Raw genomic sequence first — 22,321 nt, 5'->3', positions numbered from 1 at the left:
AAATTCTCTACAAGATCATATGTATAACATGTCACCAAAGCATTAGCTATCCCACCACAAAATAAATAAAACGTAGATCACTCTCCGTGACGCCCAAACAGCAACAAAATGTTCATACTCTTTTGTCTGTTGTCAGCTCCACATTAGTCCTACAGCGTTAAATTTTATATCACTGAACTCGGAATAAAATTCCCTACATAGACATATGCATATAAATGTAGAATCATGATCGTGGCCCACACCAAGAGTGTGTGAAGTGGGCGATTACCCTCGTGTCAACAACTCAATAGTCTCTCCACTAAGTTACAATACAATGCCGTTTTCCCAAATAGGCCATGTGCCTATTAGAGAAAACGGAAATTTAATGGCAAACATTTTCATACTAACCCCAAGTCGATCGAATAAGAATTGGATTTTATATGTTTTTTTTTTTACAGCGCGCGGCTATTTACGACGCAGTTGCGGAACCCGTTAAGCAAGCCCGTCGTGTATTTACGGCGCAGTTGCATTAAAGTGTTTATTAACATATTTTAATGATAAAAAAAAAAAGCTAGAGTTAAAGGAGTCTACAGATTGAGTATTACCACAGTAACCAAGTTTTAGTTTTAGTTTAGTTCATTTATTATGCACCCCATACCCATCTTGTGGGCGGTAGTGGAAAGGGTTACAGAGGCACATAATGGGCTCAGGGACTGAACCCCACAATTCATTTAGCTAAGCAAGTTACAATCTTGATGAGCTAGTTACAAAATTCAATATAAGTCATCACATCAACAATGGGTTCGAGATCGACCTCAAGTACACCAAGACCAAGAAAAACAGCATTGAATGTAATGAAACGCCATTTTCTGGGTGAGTCCCGGAGGCTCCCCGGAGCTATCCATGGCTGATGTGGATACCCTAACTATTTTGCATCAGTCGATGTGGGTGGAGTTCTAGGCCTACCGGGGACCACGAGCCAGAACCTGGCCCCCTCAGAGAGGCACGGGGAGCAATGGCCCATAGAAATGCACATGTGATTTGGAGCATTCTATATCTGCCATCGATCGGGACAGGCACCCAGAAAGGTAAGCGCCACAAAACAAACCCCTCTTCTGGTTAACAACAAAAATCGACAAACAAGTGGACAGAACTCCCCCAGGAAAACGAACTAACAAGCATGACGTCACACGAGCCGCGCTGCATGTCTGCGCAGCTCCCCCCTCCCCGGGAGGGGGAAGGGGGAGCCCCAGACCCCCGAGCCGGCGATCCACGCCCCAGTTCCTCGGCTGATGGGATGGTGCATGGACGTGTGGCTCCAGCTCCAGTCTTGTCTCAGTGCTGTGACTTGTTTTCAGTGCTGCTCTTACGGTGGTCGTGTGAGCTGGGAGTAGTATTCTCAGGTACTCGGGCTGCATGTGCTTAGGGTCACCTTCCCCGAGTGCCCTGTAAGTACAGCCCTTGGGGCTTGGGGTTGCCTTCCACAAGTCACCTTGGGTCTACCTCTGTTGGCTTTTCGCTGCTTGGCGTTTGGCCGCCCCGTGTGTTTGGGGTTTTTACTCCCTTGTTTACCTTGGGGTAAGTGGTAGTTATAGCACTGGTGAGTGACCGTGAGTTAAACGTGTATGGCCAATATGTAACCTAGCCAGAGCCATTTCCCACCGTCGTTTGGAGATGATTAAGCCGCTCAAGAGGTGACACGGGCATGAACAGCCTGTAAGTGGTAGATGTTTTGTTTAGGAAATGTATATACTGTGTTGAGGTCGCATTTAATCATCAGGCTGCTAACGCAGGGAAGAATACTGCTTGACAGTATTTATGAGGGTGTCAAGTTGGTGGACACTATTTTTTTGACCAGAAGTGGCTGTGTTGATGGCTTTAGGGTGGTTACTGCCACATTCAGGAAATCTTAAAGTTCTTCTAAGTTCATTGGTTGCTTCACATTCCAGGAGATAGTGAAGTAGTGGCTTTTCTGTGATTGGCAGAAGATGCATTCTCTTTGTCTGGGTTCACCAATCTCTCAGTTGCATCTATAACCTAAAAGTAGTCTATATAACCGAACTGATATTTCCCTGCAGATTCCTTTTGGGATATTTAACCTTTCTTACTTGGTGGCCTGAAGATACCATATTGAAGAGAACGAAGCTTCTGCTACTCTCTGGTGTAGATGGGCTTTGTTGAGGTGAGAGCTTTTTGGTGATTTTTTTTTTCCCAGCATTTTTTTTATGTACTCTAGGCTGGGTTGGATTGTTTTATGTACAACCAGATGACGAGTTGTCAGTTTAGTAATTTCATTGGCTCTCTCATTTAATGGGATTCCAACATGGGATGGGATACAGTTTAGAGCTATGCCGAGTCTTTTGCCTTTAGCTACTGCTCCAAGACAAAATGGTGAAAATTATCTCCACATTATCTTTCCACTGTTTTTTTTTTAATATTTGAAGTGCAGCTATTGAGTGTGTGTATTATTGCATTTTGAGTTTTGTGCAATCACATATGCTGTCTGTTGTATGGCAAATAGCTCAGTTTGGATTGATTTAGGCAGCAAAGAATAGCTGGGGCACTAGCTAGTTCAAAGGCTTTCTCGAGGTCCAAAAATATCAGCATTCCTGGTTTGCCATTCAAGTGGGCTAACAGAGTTGTGAATACATTCCACTATGCCAACCCCCTCTTCTATAGGCATACATGTTTTGGTGCAGTTTAGGCATTTTCCATTCAAGTCTGTTGAGTGCCATTCTGTCAGCCATCTTAGCTGCACAGCTTTGGAAAGAGATGGACCATGGATTAGCTAGATCTTTGGGTTTTGGGATCGGCACTATGTCTGCCCTATTCCAAGCTATAGATATAGTTTGAGAAGTCCAGGCTAAATTAATTAACCCAAGATATGCAGCATCTCCCTCTGGGCCGAGGTTTATAATAATTTTATAGGTTATTTTGTATTCTCCAGGGGATGTATCTTTGGAGTTTTCCTTAGCCCAATTGAGGTCATCCAGTGTGTGAAAGCGGTATTAGTGTCAGACTTCTGAACATGCTGTAAGGATTCTGTGCCACCTTCCTTCCTCTAATTCTTTCTGCACTGCTAGTACATCTGGTGGAACCTGATTACTGGCTGCTCTTTCTACAAATTTGGTTGCCTGTACTTCGACTTTCTGTTGAGGATCCTTAGGTGCTTTATTTCCTTTGGCCCTGTGATTTTGCTGCCCCATCTCTCTAAGAGAGGTGTGTTCATTCAGATGTGAACACCATTCCAGACACTTTTGTTCTTTTATTATATCCTGGTCTCTTGATGAACATGTTCCTTGACCTCACAAAGTAAGGTCCTGTTGCGGTCACTTGGGTGCTTTTTGTATAGCTTCCTAGCGCTGTTGAGTCCAAGTTCTTTGACATATTTGCAATAGTACCAGTGATCTTTGTGGTGTCTGGTGGACTTTTTTCAGTGGAATCGAGTGGTTGGCTGCACTTTGAATCGCTTTGACAAAATCTTGTTCTGTCTGATTAATGTCTTCGGGAACATCGTAGTTTCTATGCCACTCTGAAAGAAGATTTTGAAATCGGTACCATTTTGCTAAAGCCAAGTTCAAGGCTTCTGGTGGAGGTGGGGAGGGTAGATCCAACTTTAGATCAATTTGGACCCCATAGTGGTCACTTACGAGTGTAGACTCAACTGACCATGTTGCTTCATCTCTTAGGGAGACTGAAACAAAGATAAGATCTAATCTACCTCCTTGGATGTGGGTGGGTTCGTTCTTGTTTAAGATTTGGATTTTTGGTAGCTGGCCTAGTAGATGTGCTATGCGAGTGCTGGCCTCATTTGTTGTGCTCAAACCCAGTGCCCATCGATAATGGTCATTGAAATCACCACAAATTATTGTGTTTGAGGTGGTCGTGTGTCCAAATAACACAGAGATCCATTTCAGCACATGGAGACCTTTAAACATTAAACACTTCAAGTTTGTCGTGTCTTAGCTCAATGCATACTCCCATCACCTCTGTCCCTGGCCCACAATCGGGTGGGCTGGTTATGGTTAAATGAGAGATCAGGTCACATTTTACATAGATGGCACACCCCCTGGATTGCCCGTTGACCCATGGAAGGAAGAAGCCTCTACAGTCTGAGATTTTAGGTTCTAATCCATCTCAAAGCAAGCTCTCCTGTAGTATCAGGATCTATGCATTTGGTTGCTGCTATGCATTGCAAGTGTTGCAATTTTGTGTGCAGCCCTTGTGCATTCCATTGCAGGATCTTTAATCCTCTAGGTGGTTGGAACTTGCTGATATTACCGTGGTATCCGCAGAGTCAGATGAACTCACCATGGAAGTTGAAATTGGAGGTGAGGATCTTGGTGTACTTGAAACCGACTCTTCAAGGTTGCTTTCAGAAGTACTGGACTCTACCTGTCTTTTAGGATTGTGTTTCCTGCCCCATGTTCTTGAAGGCGAGGATATAGTTTTTTCAAATTCCTTGATCTTGTGCTCAATTGTCTTTCGATTTTCTGTGGTTTGCAACAGCAAACTTTCGACCAAATCTGTGACCAAGGCCATAAGCATTAGCTAGAGGGTGTCCAGTTGTGTGGGAGCACTACTTACTGCTGTGCTGGTCTGGGGCCTGTTTACTCTTTGGCACTGTTACGTTAATCTCCTACTTAGGCAGAAGATCCTGCCTGTTTCCTTTACTGCCTATTCACCAACATATCTGCATGCTCCAACATAAGGAATCAACAACAACAATACATGCTTAGAAGCCTCAACATCTAGACAAGACACCTGCTGTCTGGGCAGAGACCCAGCACCACTCACTAATTGCTTGTTTAATTGCCGGTCAATTGTTACCCATCACATCCACGCCATCTATGCTGGCCTGGGCCGCATTTATAAGGAACTCACCGACGTCCGGTCCTCGGAATATTCTTCAGGCTCCAAGCTGCAACAGCTACTCTCGCTCCCATGGGTGTCGGTAGGCTCGAGCTGCTCTAGTATAAAGTATTAATTTGCACCTTTTGTTTAACGTAATAACTCATCTGTGTTTATATTTCTTTTACATTTTATATTGTGTTATCACCAAGTGGATATGGGGGTTTTGTTGTTTGTTATTAAAGCCATTTTTATTATATTAAATGTTTTACGTGTTTATTCTCTTTGTATTACCCGCAACTCTCACACAGTAAAGCGGTCAGAAGCAGTCTTATTTACTTTATTTTTTATTGGAACAACACCAGCCAGAATAGTCAATGCTCTATTTTCAGATTAACGTCACAGGCACTTATCAGTAGAAACTCGGACACTCTTGCCATCATTGCCCCAATGTGCTTAGTGGTTGCAACGGGCGGGCGATTACATTGAACTATTTTCTTGTAGCCCTCTCAGCCATCCCTCTGTCCTGGAGAGAGGCCTTCACACCCTCCACCATGGCTGATGGTGGAGAGCTATGTGCCCCGTCCACCTGGTTTAGTTTTGGTAAGCTCCAAGCTGTTTTTGTGGGCAGGGGAGCTGGTATATGTTTTGGTTGGGGCTTCTGCTCTGCTGTAGGTGTGTGAGGGGGGGGGGGCTGTTTGGATCCTTTTAAGCCTTTCGGGGCATCTTAAGTTCCAGGCGTGGTGTGCCATGGAGCAATTTGGGCACTTAGCTTGGACGGGCTGTTTGCCTTGTGGCATATTTTCGTGTCGTGGGGGCTGGCTGCAGACTCCACACCTCACTGGGCGTTGGTAGCCATCCCTGTGACATCCAAATCTCTGACATCTGAAGCATCTGACGGGCTCTGGTGTGAAAGGCCTGTGTTGGAACACGCCCCAAATTCCAAGATCAATCTTTTCTGGAATCTGTCCTTTTACTGTGAGGACTTGTCGGGTTTCCTGTTTCGTGGATTTAACCTGGCATCTTTCTGCTGATACCACATAATTCAGCTTTTTGAAATGCTTTAGGGCCAAGTGCAATGGGTAGTGGACAATATTTTCCTCTTTTTGTCTTCTGGCTTGAGTTCTGCGTATTTCCTGTAATTTTTAAGAATCATTACAGCTGTCTCATCTTTGGGCTTCAGAATATATTCACCTCTGAGGTTTGGCTTTGCTCTGATCTTGAGCTGGGGTACTCTTTTTTTTTTTTTTTTTTAAGGTTCACTACAGTGGCACATGAGGACTTGCCTTCAGCAAGTTGCACCTTGAAGACTGACAGTACAGATTTTATCTGGGTAGTTGAAGTGCTCATCGGTAGAGGCCTATTTTCTCGATAGATCACAGTGGAGTGGTTCTTCCTGTTGGCTTTGGTCACAGGATGCCAAATGCCATCACTGTCAAAACATGAACCAGAGATTAGGAACAACTTTTGAGATTGGGAGCAACAACGTTGGTTCCTACACAATCTCCATCCATCCAATTAATAGTCCATCCTATTGTGCTGATGCCGACTGTGGAGTGATGTGTCTGTCGTGTGAAGGTGACATAATAACCATGGCATCACTGAGGAGGAAGAGAGGTAACCTGCTATAGATGTTGGTCATCTTGGCTAGTCAGGAGATGCATGTAATACAAGCCCCAAGAATGAAAGCATTGTAAGTGAGTCTTAATTCAAATAGTAATTACCCAAGTGTAATTACCCGAGTGTAGTCACAGGATGAGAGCTACGTTTGTGGTGTCCTGTCTTCCTAACACACTGTCATTTAACGCTTTAAAATCTGCTGATGGTTTTTGTCTTCACCACCCTTTCACCTAACTTGTTCCAACCGCTCTGTTTACAAAAGTGAATTTTCTTATATTTCTCCGGCAGCTTTGTTTCGTTAGTTTAAATCTACGCCCCCTTGTTCTTGAAGTTCCAGGTCTCAGGAATTCTTCCCTATCAATTTTATCGATTCCTGTTACTATTTTAAACGTAGTGATCATATTGCCTCTTTCTTCTACCTTCTAGTTTTGACATATTTAATGCCTTTAACCTCTCCTCGTAGCTCTTGTCCTTCAGTTCTGGGAGCCACTTAGTGGCATGTCGTTGCACCTTTTCCAGTTTGTTGATGTGCTGCTTAAGATATGGGCACCATACAACCGCTGCATATTCCAGCTTTGGTCTAACAAAAGTCGTGAACAATTTCTTTAGTATTTCACCCTCCATGTATTTAAAAGTCATTCTGAAATAGGAAAGTGTAGCATAGGCTCCTCATACAATGATGTTTTTTGTGTGCTTCTCAGGTAATAGTTTTCTATCTAGAACCATCCCTAGATCTCATTATTAGAATTTGTTAAAGATTCTTTTAACATAATTTATAGGTTGTCTGGGGTCTATTTTTTTCCTATTCTACATTACATAACATGGCATTTATTCACATAAAATTCCATTTGCCAAGTTGTCCTCCATATACTTATTTTGTACAGGTTTTTCTTGAAGGGCATGACAATCATTTAAGTTTCTTATCTTCCCTTTTATCTTATAATCATTCACAAACATGTTCATATAATTCTGTATTCCACCTGGGGTGATCGTTCACGTAGACAATGAACATTACCGTTGCAAGAACTGTACCCTGTGATACTCCACTCGTGACAATTTCTCCAGTCTGATACATTGCTTCTGATTACTCATTTTTATCTGAAATTTTTTCATCCATGTTAGAAGCTTACCTGTCACTCCTCCAATATGTTCCAGTTTCCAGAACAACCTCTTATGTGGAACTCTTTTGAAAGCCTTTTAGCCTTATGTGATGAAAGGAGAAGCAATTAAGGATAACTGCCAGCTAGATATGAAGTAGATATACAGTATGTAGTGAGTAATGTAGATATGGAGAGCTCCAGGCATTTCAAAATAAACTTGAAGTGTAGCTGTAAGCACTATTAAACAAGGACTTTATAAAAGATTACTAATTCCACAAAATCTGGACTTAATTAACAAACAAGCATACCCTCAATCTGTAAAGACATGCCAGTAGTAGCGTACAGCATCTGTTATAAGTATATTTGCACCGTTTCTAAATGGATGCAAGCATAAATCTAATAAAAAAAAAAGTAGAGGCTATTTATTTGTAGCTTCCTCTGAAGACCACAATGTTTTTGTCAGTCTCATGAATTTTAATTTCATGTAAAACCACATGATCAGGCAAATGGTCCTTAATGCCTTCAAATATCACAACAGCTACATTCTCAGTCGTGCTCACCAGATTGGTATCCCTGAAAAAACAAAAACAAAAAAAACATCATTAAATGTAATGAAACGCCATTGTCTTGGTGAGCCCCAGAGGCTCCCTGGAGCTTACTGGGCTAATGTACTTTATATTAGACTGGGACATTAGCTATGGAGTTCAGACCTACCAGGGACCAGAGCCAGAACCTGGCCCCTTCAGAGAGTTTTCAGGGAGCAATGGCCCTGGAAAACTCCGTGGTTGGGGTTTTTTCTCATCTGCCATCAACAGGGGTTAGACGCCCAGAAAGGTTGGCATAACAAAACAAAAACCCCACATGGTAAGAAACTAAAACAAAAAACAGAGAGGTAGAAACTGCCTACATTCCCAAGGAAACAAGCAAACATCTCACTTTACTGCCGCACTGCTCGTCCACGCAGCCTTTCCCTCCCTGAGAGGGGGAAGGGGGGGGGGGGCCGGACCTCACCACGCCAACTGCCTAGCACTCCAGTTCGTAAGCTAGTGTCAACCGGGACAGATGCTTCTCTGGCCTCAAATTCCTGGGCGGTGTTTGCCTGTGTGGTGTTCTCTGCTGTCTTGTTGTGGTGTGTGGTGGCCAGGAGGACCTCATCAGTGCCGGGAGTGCATGCGCTTAGGGAAGGAAGCCCCCTAAGCGCCCTGTGACTACTGCCCCTGCTTGTCAGGGTTATCTCCCCTGGGGCGTTCGGGAACTGCTCCCGTAGGGGTTCTTGCTGCTTGGCATTTGCCTTGCCCTTGGGGCCCTTGTTTGGCCTTGGGTAGGGAGTGGTGTTGTGCTGGTTGGGGCGTCAAGGTGTTGTGCGACCTGCCACCTACACGGCGACCGGTTCCTGTTGCCTCTGGGGACGGTGTACTTTTGCGGGGGGTTTCTTTTTTGTTTTATTTTTGTTTGCCAGGTGGGGGTCTGCCTAGTAGGACAATAGTTCCCCGATATTGTTTTGGTGGCTCTCTGCTAGGCCCCCGTGCTTGTACACATCGCAGGGGTTTCAGTGTTGTCATCTACCCCTTGTTAGTTTGGGTGTTTAACCGGTTAGCAACACCTTGCCCGGGCTTCCTGTAGTTGTTACCCTATGGGCCCAGGAAAACTGTCGGGGCTCAAGGGACCAATGGATGCGTCTCCCGAGTTCCAGCCTGCCTTGTGTGGGTTTGAAGGTTGCTGCGTGCCCTTGTCTCAGGGTGACAGTCACATGTTTTATCTCCGTCATGCTGCCTGTTGGGTCAATGACATCTTTGACCCGGAGTCTTGCGAGACGTGTTCTCTGCTTGTGCTCCAGTTTTATTCTGATGATGTCGCTGTTAGGGTACAGACAGCATCCGCATTGCATGTTAGGTTTAGGTTACTGCAACGCGCTAGGTTGGTTTCCCACCCGGATGCCCCGCAGCTGCCCCTCTTTGGTTTTAGGGACCTGGGAGCGTTAGTCGCTTCGACTTTGGTTCCGTCCGCGCTCCCTGGTCCTTCCCCTGTGGTTCACCCTGCACCTCCCCCCTCGTGTCTGGCTCCAAAATGTCTGACGATTTCGGATTCGGCACAGGGTTTATTTGGTAATGAGACTCGGGATTTTTTTGTTTTAGTTTCTTACCATGTGAGGTTTGTTTTGTTATGCCTACCTTTCTGGGTGCCTAACCCCGGTCGATGGCAGATAAGAAAAATCCCCAACCACAGGGAAGTTTTCCAGGGCCATTTCTCCCTGAAACCTCTCTGAAGGGACCAGGTTCTGGCTCTGGTCCCTGGGAGGTCTGAACTCCATAGCTAATGTCCAGGTTTAATGTAAAGTACATTAGCCCAATAAGCTCCAGGGAGCCGTAGGGGCTCCCCACATAAAAGTAAATTGTCAACTGCAAGGAGCCTCCAACTTACTAATATCCGATTGCAAATGTAAAGTTTGCAGACGACACAAACATCTATGGTAAAGTGGCAAGCAAAAAATGACAATGAGACAATCTACATGAACTTCTCAAATGATCATGACTATTAAAGGCTTTTCAGGATTGAAAAAATCAGCATTGAATGTAATGAAATGCCATTTTCTGGGTGAGTCCCAGAGGTTCCCCGGAGCTATCCAGGCTGAATGGATATGTATAACTTTCTGGCATCAGGCAATGCATGGAGTTCATGCCTACCGGGCAAGAATCTGATTCCCTCTAGAGAGGCATGAGGACCAATGGCCTATACAGACCCCCATTATGACTGGGAGCATTTTATGTCTGCCATCGACCGGGATAGGCACCCAGAAAGGTAGGCGCCCCAAAATAAACCCCTATTCTGTTAAACTATTGTGATCGAAGACCGAACAGGTGGACAGAACTCCCCAAACGAAAATTAGCAAACAAGCATGACGTCATCATGTCGCTATGCCACTGTCTGTGCAACCCCTCCCCCTCTCCTGGAGGGGAGGGGGGAGCCCCAGACCCCACTGTCGGCGACCCAACCGTGTTCTTAAGGTGGATGTAAAAAATGCAAAAACGCCGCCGACTGGGAGGGAGGGAGGGATGCCGGGGAGCCTCTGGGACTGACCCAGAAAATGGAGCTTCATTATATTCAACGCTGATTTTCTGGAGGGAGCCTCGTCGGCTCCCCGGAGCTAACTACCCAAAGATAAGGAAAAAACAGTGACTTACCCAGGAGGCGGTCCGTCCTCACTCCTCAACGCGAAGTCGAGACAACTAGCTGCAACCGCCGACCCAAAGCAACGCAGGCCTGACCAGGCCCAGGAACATTCACCAGGTAGTGAGCAGTCAGGACCCTGTTCGATCTCCAAAAACCCTGGGACCGAATGTCCACCCAAGACATGTTGCCAACGACGGCAGCCAAAGCAGCAAATTTACGAATGTCGTGGGCCCGGGGAAAAACTGCAGGCTGGCTACACTTAATAACCCTGCGGACAACCTGAGAGACCCAAGCCTGGGAACAGGGAAGAAGGGAAACCGGATCAACCCACAGCGCATCCCCGGCAACAGAAGCCGTGGTGCACAAACAACGGCAGAGAGCTGCAACCGGACACAACACATGATGCACCCCCTGGCCTGAACAACCAAGTATCAACAACCCACTGATCCCTCTGGAACGCAGCCGTCTCATTCTTCGCCAGAAAAGAGGGAGACGGCTGCAGGCGAACAAAACGACCACCAAGACCAAAAGAGCAGAAACTTCGGCGCCGGAAGAGAGTATGAAGCTCCCCAAGTCCAACCCCCCCCCCCCCCAGGCCAATGCCAACAGGAAAAGAGCCTTAGAAAAATAATCCCGAACAGAAGGGGCCACAACAAACTGAGGCAAAGAGAGAAACGAGAGCACTCAGTCCAAGGACCAAGATGGCTCAGGCGGTGCATGAGCAGGCCGGTGAAACAAAGCACGAGACAACTTGCGAAACGGGGCAGACGTAACATCAACACCGAAAGTAAGCTGAAGCGGCTTCGCCAACACAGCATGATACGAAGCAACAGTATTCGGCATAAGATGACGGTCCTGAAACAACCAAGAGAGAAAGGACAGAACAACCCTATCAGAGACCGAAGAACACCAACGCAGTGATAGGAAAAACAGGAAGGACCGCCAGGAAACCTCATATTGCCGCTGAGACAAAACTCGCAGATGGGAGACCAACAATGAAGCCACCTGCGCACCATACAAGAAATGATAAACCCGAGTCAAAAACATCAAACGTGAAGACTCGAGGAGAAGACCGAACCAGCCTCGTACAGGGTTGGACCGATCTGCTGAAAGAGGCGGAGCCGCTGGAAGACCCTCGGGTTCGGACACCGAGCAAGCAGCGCCTGAAACCAAGGCTGGGCTGGCCACCAAGGAGCCAGGAGGACAACTTGACCTCTGCAAGTCTCCAAGCGAGTCAGGACCTGGAACAACAGCGGAATCGGGGGAAAGAGGTACAGGTAACCCCCACCTCGCCCAGTCCTGCCTGAAGGCGTCGATCCTGATGGCCTCACAGTCAGGGAAGGGCGCCATGTATACCTGGAGATGTCTCGACCATGCCAATGCGAAGAGATCCACGTCCGGAGTCCCGAACATCTGGCACAGCCAACTGAAGGAGTCGGCATTGACCGTCCATTCCGTGGAAAGGGGGAAGGAACCGGGACAGGCCGTTCGCCAGGACGTTGGACAACTCCCGAGTGTCCAAACCGCCAGGAGAGCCAAAGCCCGAGAACTCAGCAGACGAGTAACTCGAAGCAACCAGCCCCAAAGAGCCAAGGATCGCATCGAACCCCCGCGGTTCAGGCAATGAACCACCGGGGAGCAGTCAGAATGGAGCCCGATTGTCGATCCGCAAGCGACTCGAATCCTCTGGAGCGACATCCACACAGCCGCGAACGTTTGTACCATGCTGTGAGCCCGACGGAAGGACGGACCCCACTGCCCCTGGCTGGCCTGGTGAGCACTGGTCACAAAACCCCAGCCAAGAGACAACGAGTCTGTGAACACGTTGAGCGAGGGCTCGGGAAGGTGCCAAGGCACCGATCCCCGAAAAACCCAAAGAGGAAGCCGGCGATGCAGCAACCGACGCAAAGCCCCCGGATGCCGAACCGAATGATTGCGAGAGAGGCAGAAGGGCCGGCCCCGAAGGAACCAGAACAGCTAACGAAGCCACACCCGACCCGGCAGGTAGACCACCATGGCAAAGTTCAGGCTCCCGCACAAACTCTCGAGCAACCACCTCATGACCCGGGAACCCCTCAAACGGGCGAAGGCGGGACCGCAGGGTCAAGAGAGTCGCTGGAGGAAGAGACAAGGAAGCAGTGCAAGCGTCCAAAACCAGACCCAGCCAAGACCGAACCCGAGAGGAAACTAGATGGGACTTCCTTCAGTTCACCAAGAACCCGAACCCAGCGAGCTGGGAAAGAACCAAATCCCTGGCAAGCAGACACACGGACCGGCTGGGAGCCCAAACCAGCCAGCCGTCGAGGTAGGCCAGCACCCAAACACCTAGCAGACTCAGGCGGGTCACCATGACCCGAGTAAGGCGTGTGAAAATGCAAAGTGCCAGATTCAACCCGAAGGGAAGACAACGAAAGCGGTAATCTTGACACCCCACAACAAAATCGAGCCACTCCCTGAACCCCGGATGAAGCGAGACGTGCCAGTACGCGTCCTTGAGGTCTAGGGACACCATCCAAGTGCCCCCTTCCAAAAGAAGACGGACCTGGGACAGCGTAGTCATCTAGAAGGAGGGGCACAAAACCCACAGGTTCAGACAGGACAAGTCCAGAATGAACCGGAGGTCCACGCATGGGACTGGAAACAGGTGGGAAACCCACCTGTGGGACGACGACGTTTCGACCACACCCAAGAGAACCCACTCCGAGATGACCCGACAGAGCGCAGGAGAGGAGGCCTGTCCCGCCAGCCCCCAACCCTCCCGAGGGAGGAGGAGCCAACCAACGCCACCACAGGCCGCACGAAACGACCCGAAAAGCCCACGAATCGTGGGACCAGGCGTGAGCAAACTAGGCGAGCCGCCCCCACATCGCCCTGTCAATGGGACGAACTGCGAAAGGCCTTGCAAGAATCTAAGCGATGAACAGGATGGTCCCCACGCCGACTAGCAACAGTCTGAACCGAAAGCACCGCCAGACCCCCGAGCCCTGGCACGACCCTTCCGGGAAGGCCCTCTGCGAGCCCCCTGGAGCAACAACAACTCAGACATAGGCCGACAACTGACCGAGGCCGCCTGCAGGTACTGCACCACAGCAGACTCCGCAAACAGCAACGGACAAAAGGGCGAAGACAAACAAAGAGCCAGGACCCAGGCGGACTCCCAAGGAAAAAGCCAGCACCGCCTGACGACATGCGAGGCGAGAAGCATAGAACTGCGAAACCACATCACGCAGGATGGGCGCGAAGAGCTTCAACAAAGCAGACGATGCCCGAGCCACGCAGAGGGCAACGCACCGGACCCGGCAGCGGCCCCAAATGCTCCCACATCCAACTCAAGCCAATCCAAAGACAGCTCAAGGAGAGAAAAGAAACGCCGAGCCGAAGCAAGCTGTCCACGAGTCCGCAAATCCTCCGCAACCAAGGCAGTCGAGAGGGAAGGAACCTGCACGTGAAGCTGCATGACACCAACATCCCGCGGAAGGGCAGGGGCGAACAAACAAGCATTAAGATGCTCGAAGTCGCCCCCACCCAGGAAAACCTGCAACGCCATAGAAACCTCTCACCACTCAAGCGTGGGGGACCGACAGAACGTGTGCCAAGCCTCCAACAAAAAGAGAGGACAGTCTGCCAACCAGGATGACTCGGGAACTTTATAACGAAACCAGCACGAACCAGGGGATCCGTACACGAAGGAACGCGGATCCATCAAGAAGGCATAATCCGGGTCACGCAGGAGGTAAGCCGCCAGGGCCTCCCGCACCTCTGAAGACGAAACACGGGAAGCCGGAAACCTCTGGAAAGACGGAACCGAAGAACCCACGGGATCACGGAACCGAACCCGGGGAGGGGTGGACACCAAATCCAATTAGTACGCTGAGGGAGCGAAAGAGAACCCCCTCTCCTTGTAACACCAAGCCCCCCTCAGAGGGTAGAAAAACCCAGGCGGGGTCCAACGGGGCCCAAGGCCCCCAAGCCAACCCCTCCCCAACCCTAAGAACCTTGCCCAGAGGGCCCGGGGCCGAGCCGTCCTCCTGAGCCCCTACCCCCAAAGAAAAGGTGGGAGCAGCCAAAAAAGCAGGAACAAAGGGGTCCACTGGCCAGACCAAGAAGCTCAGGCAGAAGGACCAGGCTCAAATGCCTCTGCCACCGCCCCAGAAGGGGACACCCCCCGAGACCGCCAGAGTCTCACAACCAACTTAACCCAGCCCCGGCTCCGAAACCCTCAGATGTTTTGGAACTGGCAGCAAAGGGAGGGTGGGGGGACGACTGAATGGGTAACAGAAAGGGAAGGACTTGGAAGGGCAGACGGACCCAGAGCCGAAGTGACTTCCACCCCAAAGTCTGGGTCCCTATAACCAAAATGGGGCAGTCTCGGGGCATCTGGGGCAGCAACCAACCTAGTGCGTTGCAGCAACCTAAAGCGAGCATGCAACGCCCCAGCCGCCCTCACCTGCATATCAGGCACAGTAGCCTGGGTGATTTGGAGTATGTACAGACAACGCACTTCGCACGACTCCGAGTCAAAACAATCACCGATCCAACAGGCAGCATGGCAGAGGCAAAACCGGTGAGTGTCCCCACCCCCCCCCCCAAGACAAGGGGACAGAGCAACCTTCAAACTCGCAGGACGTGAGGGGGGGACTCGGGGGTCGCATCTATCGGACCACGTAGCCCCCATGGGGTTTTCCAGGGCCCTTAGCCTTGGTTACATGCTAAGGGAAGCCCAGGCAGGGTACTGCGAACCAACGCTCAAAATTACTGATCAAACTTCTACAGCTGAACCACTGGGACGTGTCCACTCACGGGAGCCAAGTAAGGGACACCACCAAGAATACAGAGATGCCGAGAGAAAAAAAACCCAGGTATAGAAAGGGGCAGCCAACCAAAGGCAGACCCCCTCCCACCAAGCAGGAAAACAAAAACAAGAAAACCCGCAAAAAGACAACGTACCCAGGCAGAACAGAGCCGGCCGCGACACTAGGTAAAAATTGGCTACGCAATACCCCCCGCTCCTACCAGTGATCAAAACTACCTCCTACCCAGAGGCAAACAAGGGCAAACAAATACCCCAGCTGACTGCAAGGGCGGCCAAGTACCAAGCAATAAAAAACACAGCGGAAGTAGGTCCCAAGGTGACTTGTGGATGGTGGCCCCAAGCCCCAAGGGCAGTACTTACAGGGCACCTGGAGAAGGAAACCCTAGGCGCATGCAGCCAAAGTACCATAGAATATTACTCCTAGCTCTCACACCACCTGAAGACACAGACCACGCCACAAGGCACGGGAACTGAAAACAAAGCTGGAGGTAGAGGCACCTGACCAGCCAGTATCACATCAGCCAAGAACTGCTGGTTGGATCGGCAGGGCGAGGGTCTGGGGCTCCCCCATTTCCCCTCCCAGGGAGGGAGGGGGGTTGTGCAGACAGCGGCGCGGTAACGTGATGACGTCATGCTCGCTTGCTAATTTTCGTTGGGGAAGTTCTGTCCACTCGTTTGGCTTTTGGTAGTAATATTTTTACCAGAATAGGGGTTTGTTTTGGGGTGCCTATCTTTCTGGGTGCCAGACCCGGTTGATGGCAGACATAGAATGTTCCCAACCACACGGGGGTTTCTATAGGCCATTGCTCCTTGTGCCTCTGAGGGGCCCAGGTTCCAGCTTGTGGTCCCCAGTAGGCAAGAACTACATGCACTTTGGCTGATGCCAGAAAGATAATACAGTAGTTACATATCAGCCTGGATAGCTCTGAGGAGCCGACAAGGGCTTCCCCCAAAAATGGCCTCTGTTTACTGGAGGTCTGAGGAAGCTGATGCGAGGACCATGTACCCGTGAGACTTAAATCTTGCGTAGAACCCTAAATCATATATCTATGATATGTGCAGTACAGTTAGTCAAGTCAAAATCATATATATGAGATATGTACAGTGGAAGGTTAAAGAATTCAGATAGAGACCTAAAGGTGGTTCTGGATAAAAAAAAAAGTCACCTGAGGACCACATAAAGAACACTGTGTGAGGCGTGTATGCTATGCTTTCCAACTTTAGAATCACTTTACTACAAGGATGGCAAAATATTAGAAGTTATTCATGATCTTTCCGAGACCAAAGTTGGAATATACAGTACAGTACAGCAGTTGGATGGTGCCCATATCTTGAGCACATCACTAAACTAGAAAAAATGCAAAAAACCACACTATTAGTTAGTGTGTTTTTTTGCATTTTTTTTGGTTTATTGATGTGCTCAAGATATGGGCACCATCCAACTACTGTACTGTAGTTGGCTACTGTACTGTAATGGCTTCTGGAACTGAAAAATAATAGCTACAAAGAGGTTGGGGCATTATATATATATATACCAAAGCTAGATGATAAAAGAAAGAGGGATGGAAAAGGGGAAATTTTCACTACTTACAAAATTTATTAACAACTACTTACGATAAAATTGACAAAGAAGAATTTTTTAAGGCTGCAAAGAATGAGGGCATAGGTTCATACTAAGGAAACAAAGCTGCCGAAAAAACATCAGAACATTCACTTTTTACAAACGGTGATAGATGGTTAGAACATTTTGATTACTGCATTTGTCAATGATTCAGGTTAATAATAATGAGGGTCTTCCCTACTTTTGTAGACAGGAACTATGGTAGCCATTTTTCACTGCAACCTAGCAAAATGAACAAAAAACAGTCACTGTCTGATGGGGCCCCTAACCTCATCAGGAAGGTCAGAAAGAAAGGCCACATGGGAAGAACAAATCCCACAAGACTCAAGGTCAAAGGTGTCATTGACCCAACAGGTAGGATGGCAGAGGTAAATTGTCACCCTGTGGCATGGATGACAAGTCTCACAGTCACGTGAAGAGAGCAGGTTCGGAGGGGGGAGGATGGGAATATCCATAAGACCACCGAACCTGCCGGGAATTTCCAGGCCCTGAACGGTAAAGCATACAGGACACGTAGGCACTGAGATTGTTACCCAGGACCTAAAATTATTCCAACATAGCCTGGTTCATGCAGCTTTGAAGGCCAACCTTGGTGTGCTGTAAACAATGAGTAAGAGCCCAGTGCACCCTGCCAAGCAACATTGATCCCAACTGAGGCAAAGACAGGTTAGCCAAGAATTGCACCCAAGGTGAGGGCCACATCCAGGAAGGAGGACCTCTAAGGGATGGACCCCCAACAAACCAGAGAAGAGAAATAAGTGCAGGAGGCAGTGCTAGGGAGCACCCTGGGAAGGAAACCCTGAGCACATGCAGCTCCAAGCACACATTAAAAAGGTGACACCCCTAGTGTCAAATCCTGCATCAGAGGAGCTCCAGCATATTTCAACAATCCTAAGTATAGTAGTACAGGTTGATGATAGTGAGTGGTGTCCCAGGAAACAAAGGTATGGTGCTTTTGAAAAATAGGTGAGATAACAGGAATGTGCCAAGGGAAGTGAAAAAATTGGATGAGAAAAAGTTGCCCTAGTGTTTCCAGGGCAAACAAGAACACTCAAGATGGCCGTCGGCAAGAGGATAAACAAAACAGAGCTTGATTTTAGGGGATTCAATGAAGAAAGCATTGATATAAGCAGTCTACACAACAAGTTGGCAAAATTTGATACTATAGTGAGCTCTCATGTAAAAATAATCAGTAAATTGAAAGAAAGTAATGACCATTTGTATAGCAAAGTTTTATGTCTTGAGGGTTTAGTGAAAGACTTGTGCAAGGACAAGAATCAATTGGAAACGCATTGCAAAGCCATGGAAGAGGAAAATAAACTCTTAAGAATAGCTTTGAAAAAGTTAAAGCAAATTTAAACATAAATGACCACAATAGGTTAGGTAAGGAAATTCAACAGGAGAAACAGCTTTTGTCAGCACAGATGGAGGAAGTTAAACAGGGAATAGAACAATGCAGGAAGGATATGCAACTCACCTATGCACAAGTGGCCCAGGAGAAGGAAAAAACTGAAGCAGTAAAGGAAGCCAAACACTGCAGCAACCAGGATTAAAAAAACATTAGGCTGGAAGTGAGAAAGGAATTGGCATCTAACCTGAAGTTGGTGCAAAACACAGTTGATCGGAGTAAGTCCCTGATAATTTCTGGTTGCAAAGAATAGGAGATCACATCAAGGTCACAAAGAGCTGTAGAAGAAGCGAAAGTAGTAGATAAAATTGTTGGCCTTGTGGAAGGTCTTATTACCATAAAGAATGTGCGCGACTACAGGAGAATAGGCAGGTACGTAAAAGGGAAAGATCGACCTTTGAGGATCACCCTAAACGGTGCCAAACAGATGGAAGAAGTACTATGGAATGCTAGAAAATTACAAAGTGATGCGGATGGGAAAGTGTGGTTGTTAAGACGAGATCTTTCAAGAGAAGACAGAAGCTGAAACTAAACCTCGTAGAGGCAAAAATGTCTAAATAAGAGCAGAAATGAAGAAATCAATTTGTTTTTCTACAAAGTCATAGGGGTAGACAGGCCAGTAAAATGGTACAAAAAACCAGCGTTAAAACCAGCGTTAAATGTAATGAAACGCCATTTTTTGGGTGAGCCCCGGAGGCTCCCTGGAGCTTATCGAGCTAATGTATGTTATGTTAGACCGGAACATTAGCTAAGGAGTTCAGACCTACCAGGGCCAGAACCTGGCCCTTTCAGAGAGGTTTCATGGAGCAATGGCCCTAGAAAACCCCCTTGTAGTTGGGGTTTTCCTTATCTGCCATCGACCGGGGTTAGGCACCCAGAAAGGTAGGTATAACAAAACAAACCCCACATGGTAAAAAACTAAAACAGAAAAACGAACATGCTTCCCACTTTTTCTGGCGTATTTTCCTATCTTTTGCGTCGGTCACAGCCCTCTGTTCTGGTGGCCATTTTCTTCTGCCGGTTTCCCAGCGTGACCACCAGGGCGGTGGGGGGGGGGGGGGCAGCTTGCTCTGTTGGCTCTCGCATGGTCCCGCAGTTAGTGGGCGCTTTTGGTTGTGTTCTGACCTCTGGTGGCGGCGGTGGACGGCTTCTTCCCCTGCGCTTCGTCATGTCATCTCGGTGGATGCGTTGGACATGGTAGATCCTCCCCATCCTTCTGCGGTTGCCGTCTGCTCTATGCAGACATGGGCCTGTTGAATCTGCGGTTCTTCTGGACTTCTTCAGTCTGCGCCCTGGATTCTATGCCCTCATCGGAGGACTGTTGTCTCCTGTCCGGCTTCTGTTGGGGCCGGGTGCCTGGATGGTGGCCCTGGACCTCCAGGTCAATTCTTGGCACGTTCCTCTCCAGTTTTCCGGGACTGACACAGTTGGTGGCGAGGCTACAGGCCCCACCACCACTGCTTTTGTTGCCTTCCCTATTTTGTGATTGGCACTGGGTGTATTTACGCATCTTCACCGGATCTTGGTGCCCTGTCTGAGTCTGCTTGGGATTCGGTGTCTGGCCTACCTCAACGACTGGCTGGTGTGGGCTCCCAGTCGGTCCGCTTGTCTGCTCGCCAGGGGTGTGGTTCTTTCCAGATCGCCAGGTTTGGTTTTCTGGTGATCTGGAGGCCGCTTTATCTGTTTCCGTCCTGGGTTTGGACCTGGCTGGGTCTTGTTTAGGGCTCTCAGGCTGCTCCTTGTCTTTCCCTCCAGAAGTGTTGCTGCAGCTGTGGTTCTGCCTTCGGCTGTTCATGAGGGGGTCCCGGGTTGCTCGGCAGTTGCTCGAGCAGTTGTGCGGGAGTCTGAACTTCGACGTGCTGGTCTGCCCGCGGGGTCGGGTTCGCCTTCGGCGTCTGTTTGGTTCCTTCGGAGACTTCCCTTTCGCTTCTCTTGCAATCGTTGGGTTCGTTCCTCCGGGGATCTTGTGTTGGTGCTGCGTCACCAGCTTCCTTTTTGTTTTTTGTTTTTGGTTCCGTGCCTTGGCCCCTCCCCGAGCCTTCGCTCGATGAGTTCACGAACGGGTCATATCTTGGCTGGGGCTTTGTGACTAGTGCTCACCAGGTCGGCAGGGGATGGTGGGGGCTGTCTGTCCGTCGGGCTCACAGCACGGTTTGGGAGTTCGTGGCTGTCTGGTTTGCGCTTCGGAGGGTTTGGGTCACTCGGTACTCTACCATTCAGCTCCATTCGGACTGTTCTCTGGCGGTTCCTTGCCGGAACCACAGGGTTTCTCTTAGGTGTTTGACCTTTGGGGTTGGTCCCTTAGAGTGGCTGGATTCTCGGGGTTTGGCTAAACGTGAGGATCATGTCCGGGGTGTGTCTTGCGTCCTGGTGGACAGCTGTCTCGGTTCATTCCTCTGTTCGCGGATTGGCCAGTCGTCGCAGACTCGTTTCGTTGACTCTGCCAGACGTATGGACTCCTGGCCATGGACGTCTTCGAGTCGGTGTGGTCTAGGCGTTGGTGATTCTATGTGGCGATCTTACCCGCCTGTGAGGCATTCACAGTGGATGTATTTCGACAGGACTGGTTGAGGTAGGGGTACCTGTTCCTCTTCTCCCGGTCCAGCTGTTGCTCCGGGTTCTGGCTCGGTTGGAGCCCATTCCCTCGAGAGTAGTCCTTATGGTCCCTTAGTGGCTGGCCCAGCTTTATTTTCAGACGCTGTTTGATAGGTGTCCGAACCTGGGGCGTTTTGCCGTGGCTCTGCCTCTTTCGGCAGGTCGGACCGGTCCTGTACGTGACTGGTTTGGCCTTCTCTTCGGCTCTTCGCGTCTGATATTTTGACGCAGGTATCGCCATCTCTGTCGACGCCCTTGGTTAGGGCGTCAGGGTGTTGCACGACCTGCCACCTAAGCGGCGAATGGTTCCTGTTGCCTCTGGAGACAGTGTACTTTTGCAGGGTTTTTCTTTTGTTTTCATTTTCATTTGCCTGGTGGGGGTCTGCCCAGTGTGGCTATAATTCAACTGGTAGTGTTTGGTGGCTCTCTGCTAGGCCCCTGTAATTGTACACGTTGTAGGGGTTTTCAGTGTTGTCCTCTACCCCCTTGTTTTTTGGGGGGTTTCTTAACCAGTTAGCAACACCTTGCCCGGTTTTCCCGTAGCAGTCAGCCTACGGGCCCTGGAAACCCCTGTCGGGGCTCGGTGGACCATTGAATGTGTCTTCCCGGTTCCAACCCGTCTTGTACAGGATCGTTGGTTGCTGTGCCCTTGTCTCCAGGTGACAGTCGCCACTTTTATCTCCGTCATGCTGCCTGTTGGGTCACTGACACCTTGACCCAGAGTCTTGCGAGAGAGATTCTCTGCTTGTTCTCCAGTACTCTGCTGATATTATTACTATTCAGAGTACAGACGGCATCCATGTTGCAAGCTAGGTTAGGTTGCTGCAACACGCTAGGTTGGTTTCCTACTCGGATGCCCCGGGGCCGCCCCGTTTTGGTTAGATACTGTTCACATCTTTCCCTCCCTGTTCCCGGCTCCGGACCGTCTGCAGGTTTCGGGGTCGGGGCGGGGTTTAGTTGGGGCGGAGACTCGGGTGGTTTTCGGGGGCTGCTCTCTTCAGGTTGGGGACGGAGGTTTTCGAGCCTGTTCCCCCTGCCAAGGCTTCTGGGTCTTACCAGCGGCCCTTTCTTGCTGCCTTTCCCATGGATGCTTCCTTTTCTTTAAGGGCGGAGGGCTTGGAGGACGGCTCTGCCCCAGGGCCTCTGTTCCAGGGGCTGTGGGG

General features: G+C 49.0%; 1 protein-coding gene across 1 annotated transcript in view; it reads right to left on the bottom strand.

Moving 5' to 3' along the window:
- Positions 1–7,957: 7,957 nt before the first annotated feature.
- pr (6-pyruvoyl tetrahydrobiopterin synthase purple) overlaps positions 7,958–22,321 on the bottom strand; it is a 35,279-nt gene continuing 20,915 nt past the window's right edge. Inside the window, exon 4 of the mRNA XM_045738451.2 lies at positions 7,958–8,123. Within this exon, the coding sequence (XP_045594407.1) occupies positions 7,973–8,123 (151 nt within the window). The 3' untranslated portion in view covers positions 7,958–7,972. The remainder of the gene's footprint in view (positions 8,124–22,321) is intronic.

Source organism: Procambarus clarkii, chromosome 43 (genome assembly GCF_040958095.1).
Source record: "Procambarus clarkii isolate CNS0578487 chromosome 43, FALCON_Pclarkii_2.0, whole genome shotgun sequence".
Lineage (NCBI taxonomy): Eukaryota > Metazoa > Arthropoda > Malacostraca > Decapoda > Cambaridae > Procambarus > Procambarus clarkii.
Note: the sequence above shows the minus strand (reverse complement) of the source record. Positions and strands in the feature narration are given on the sequence as shown.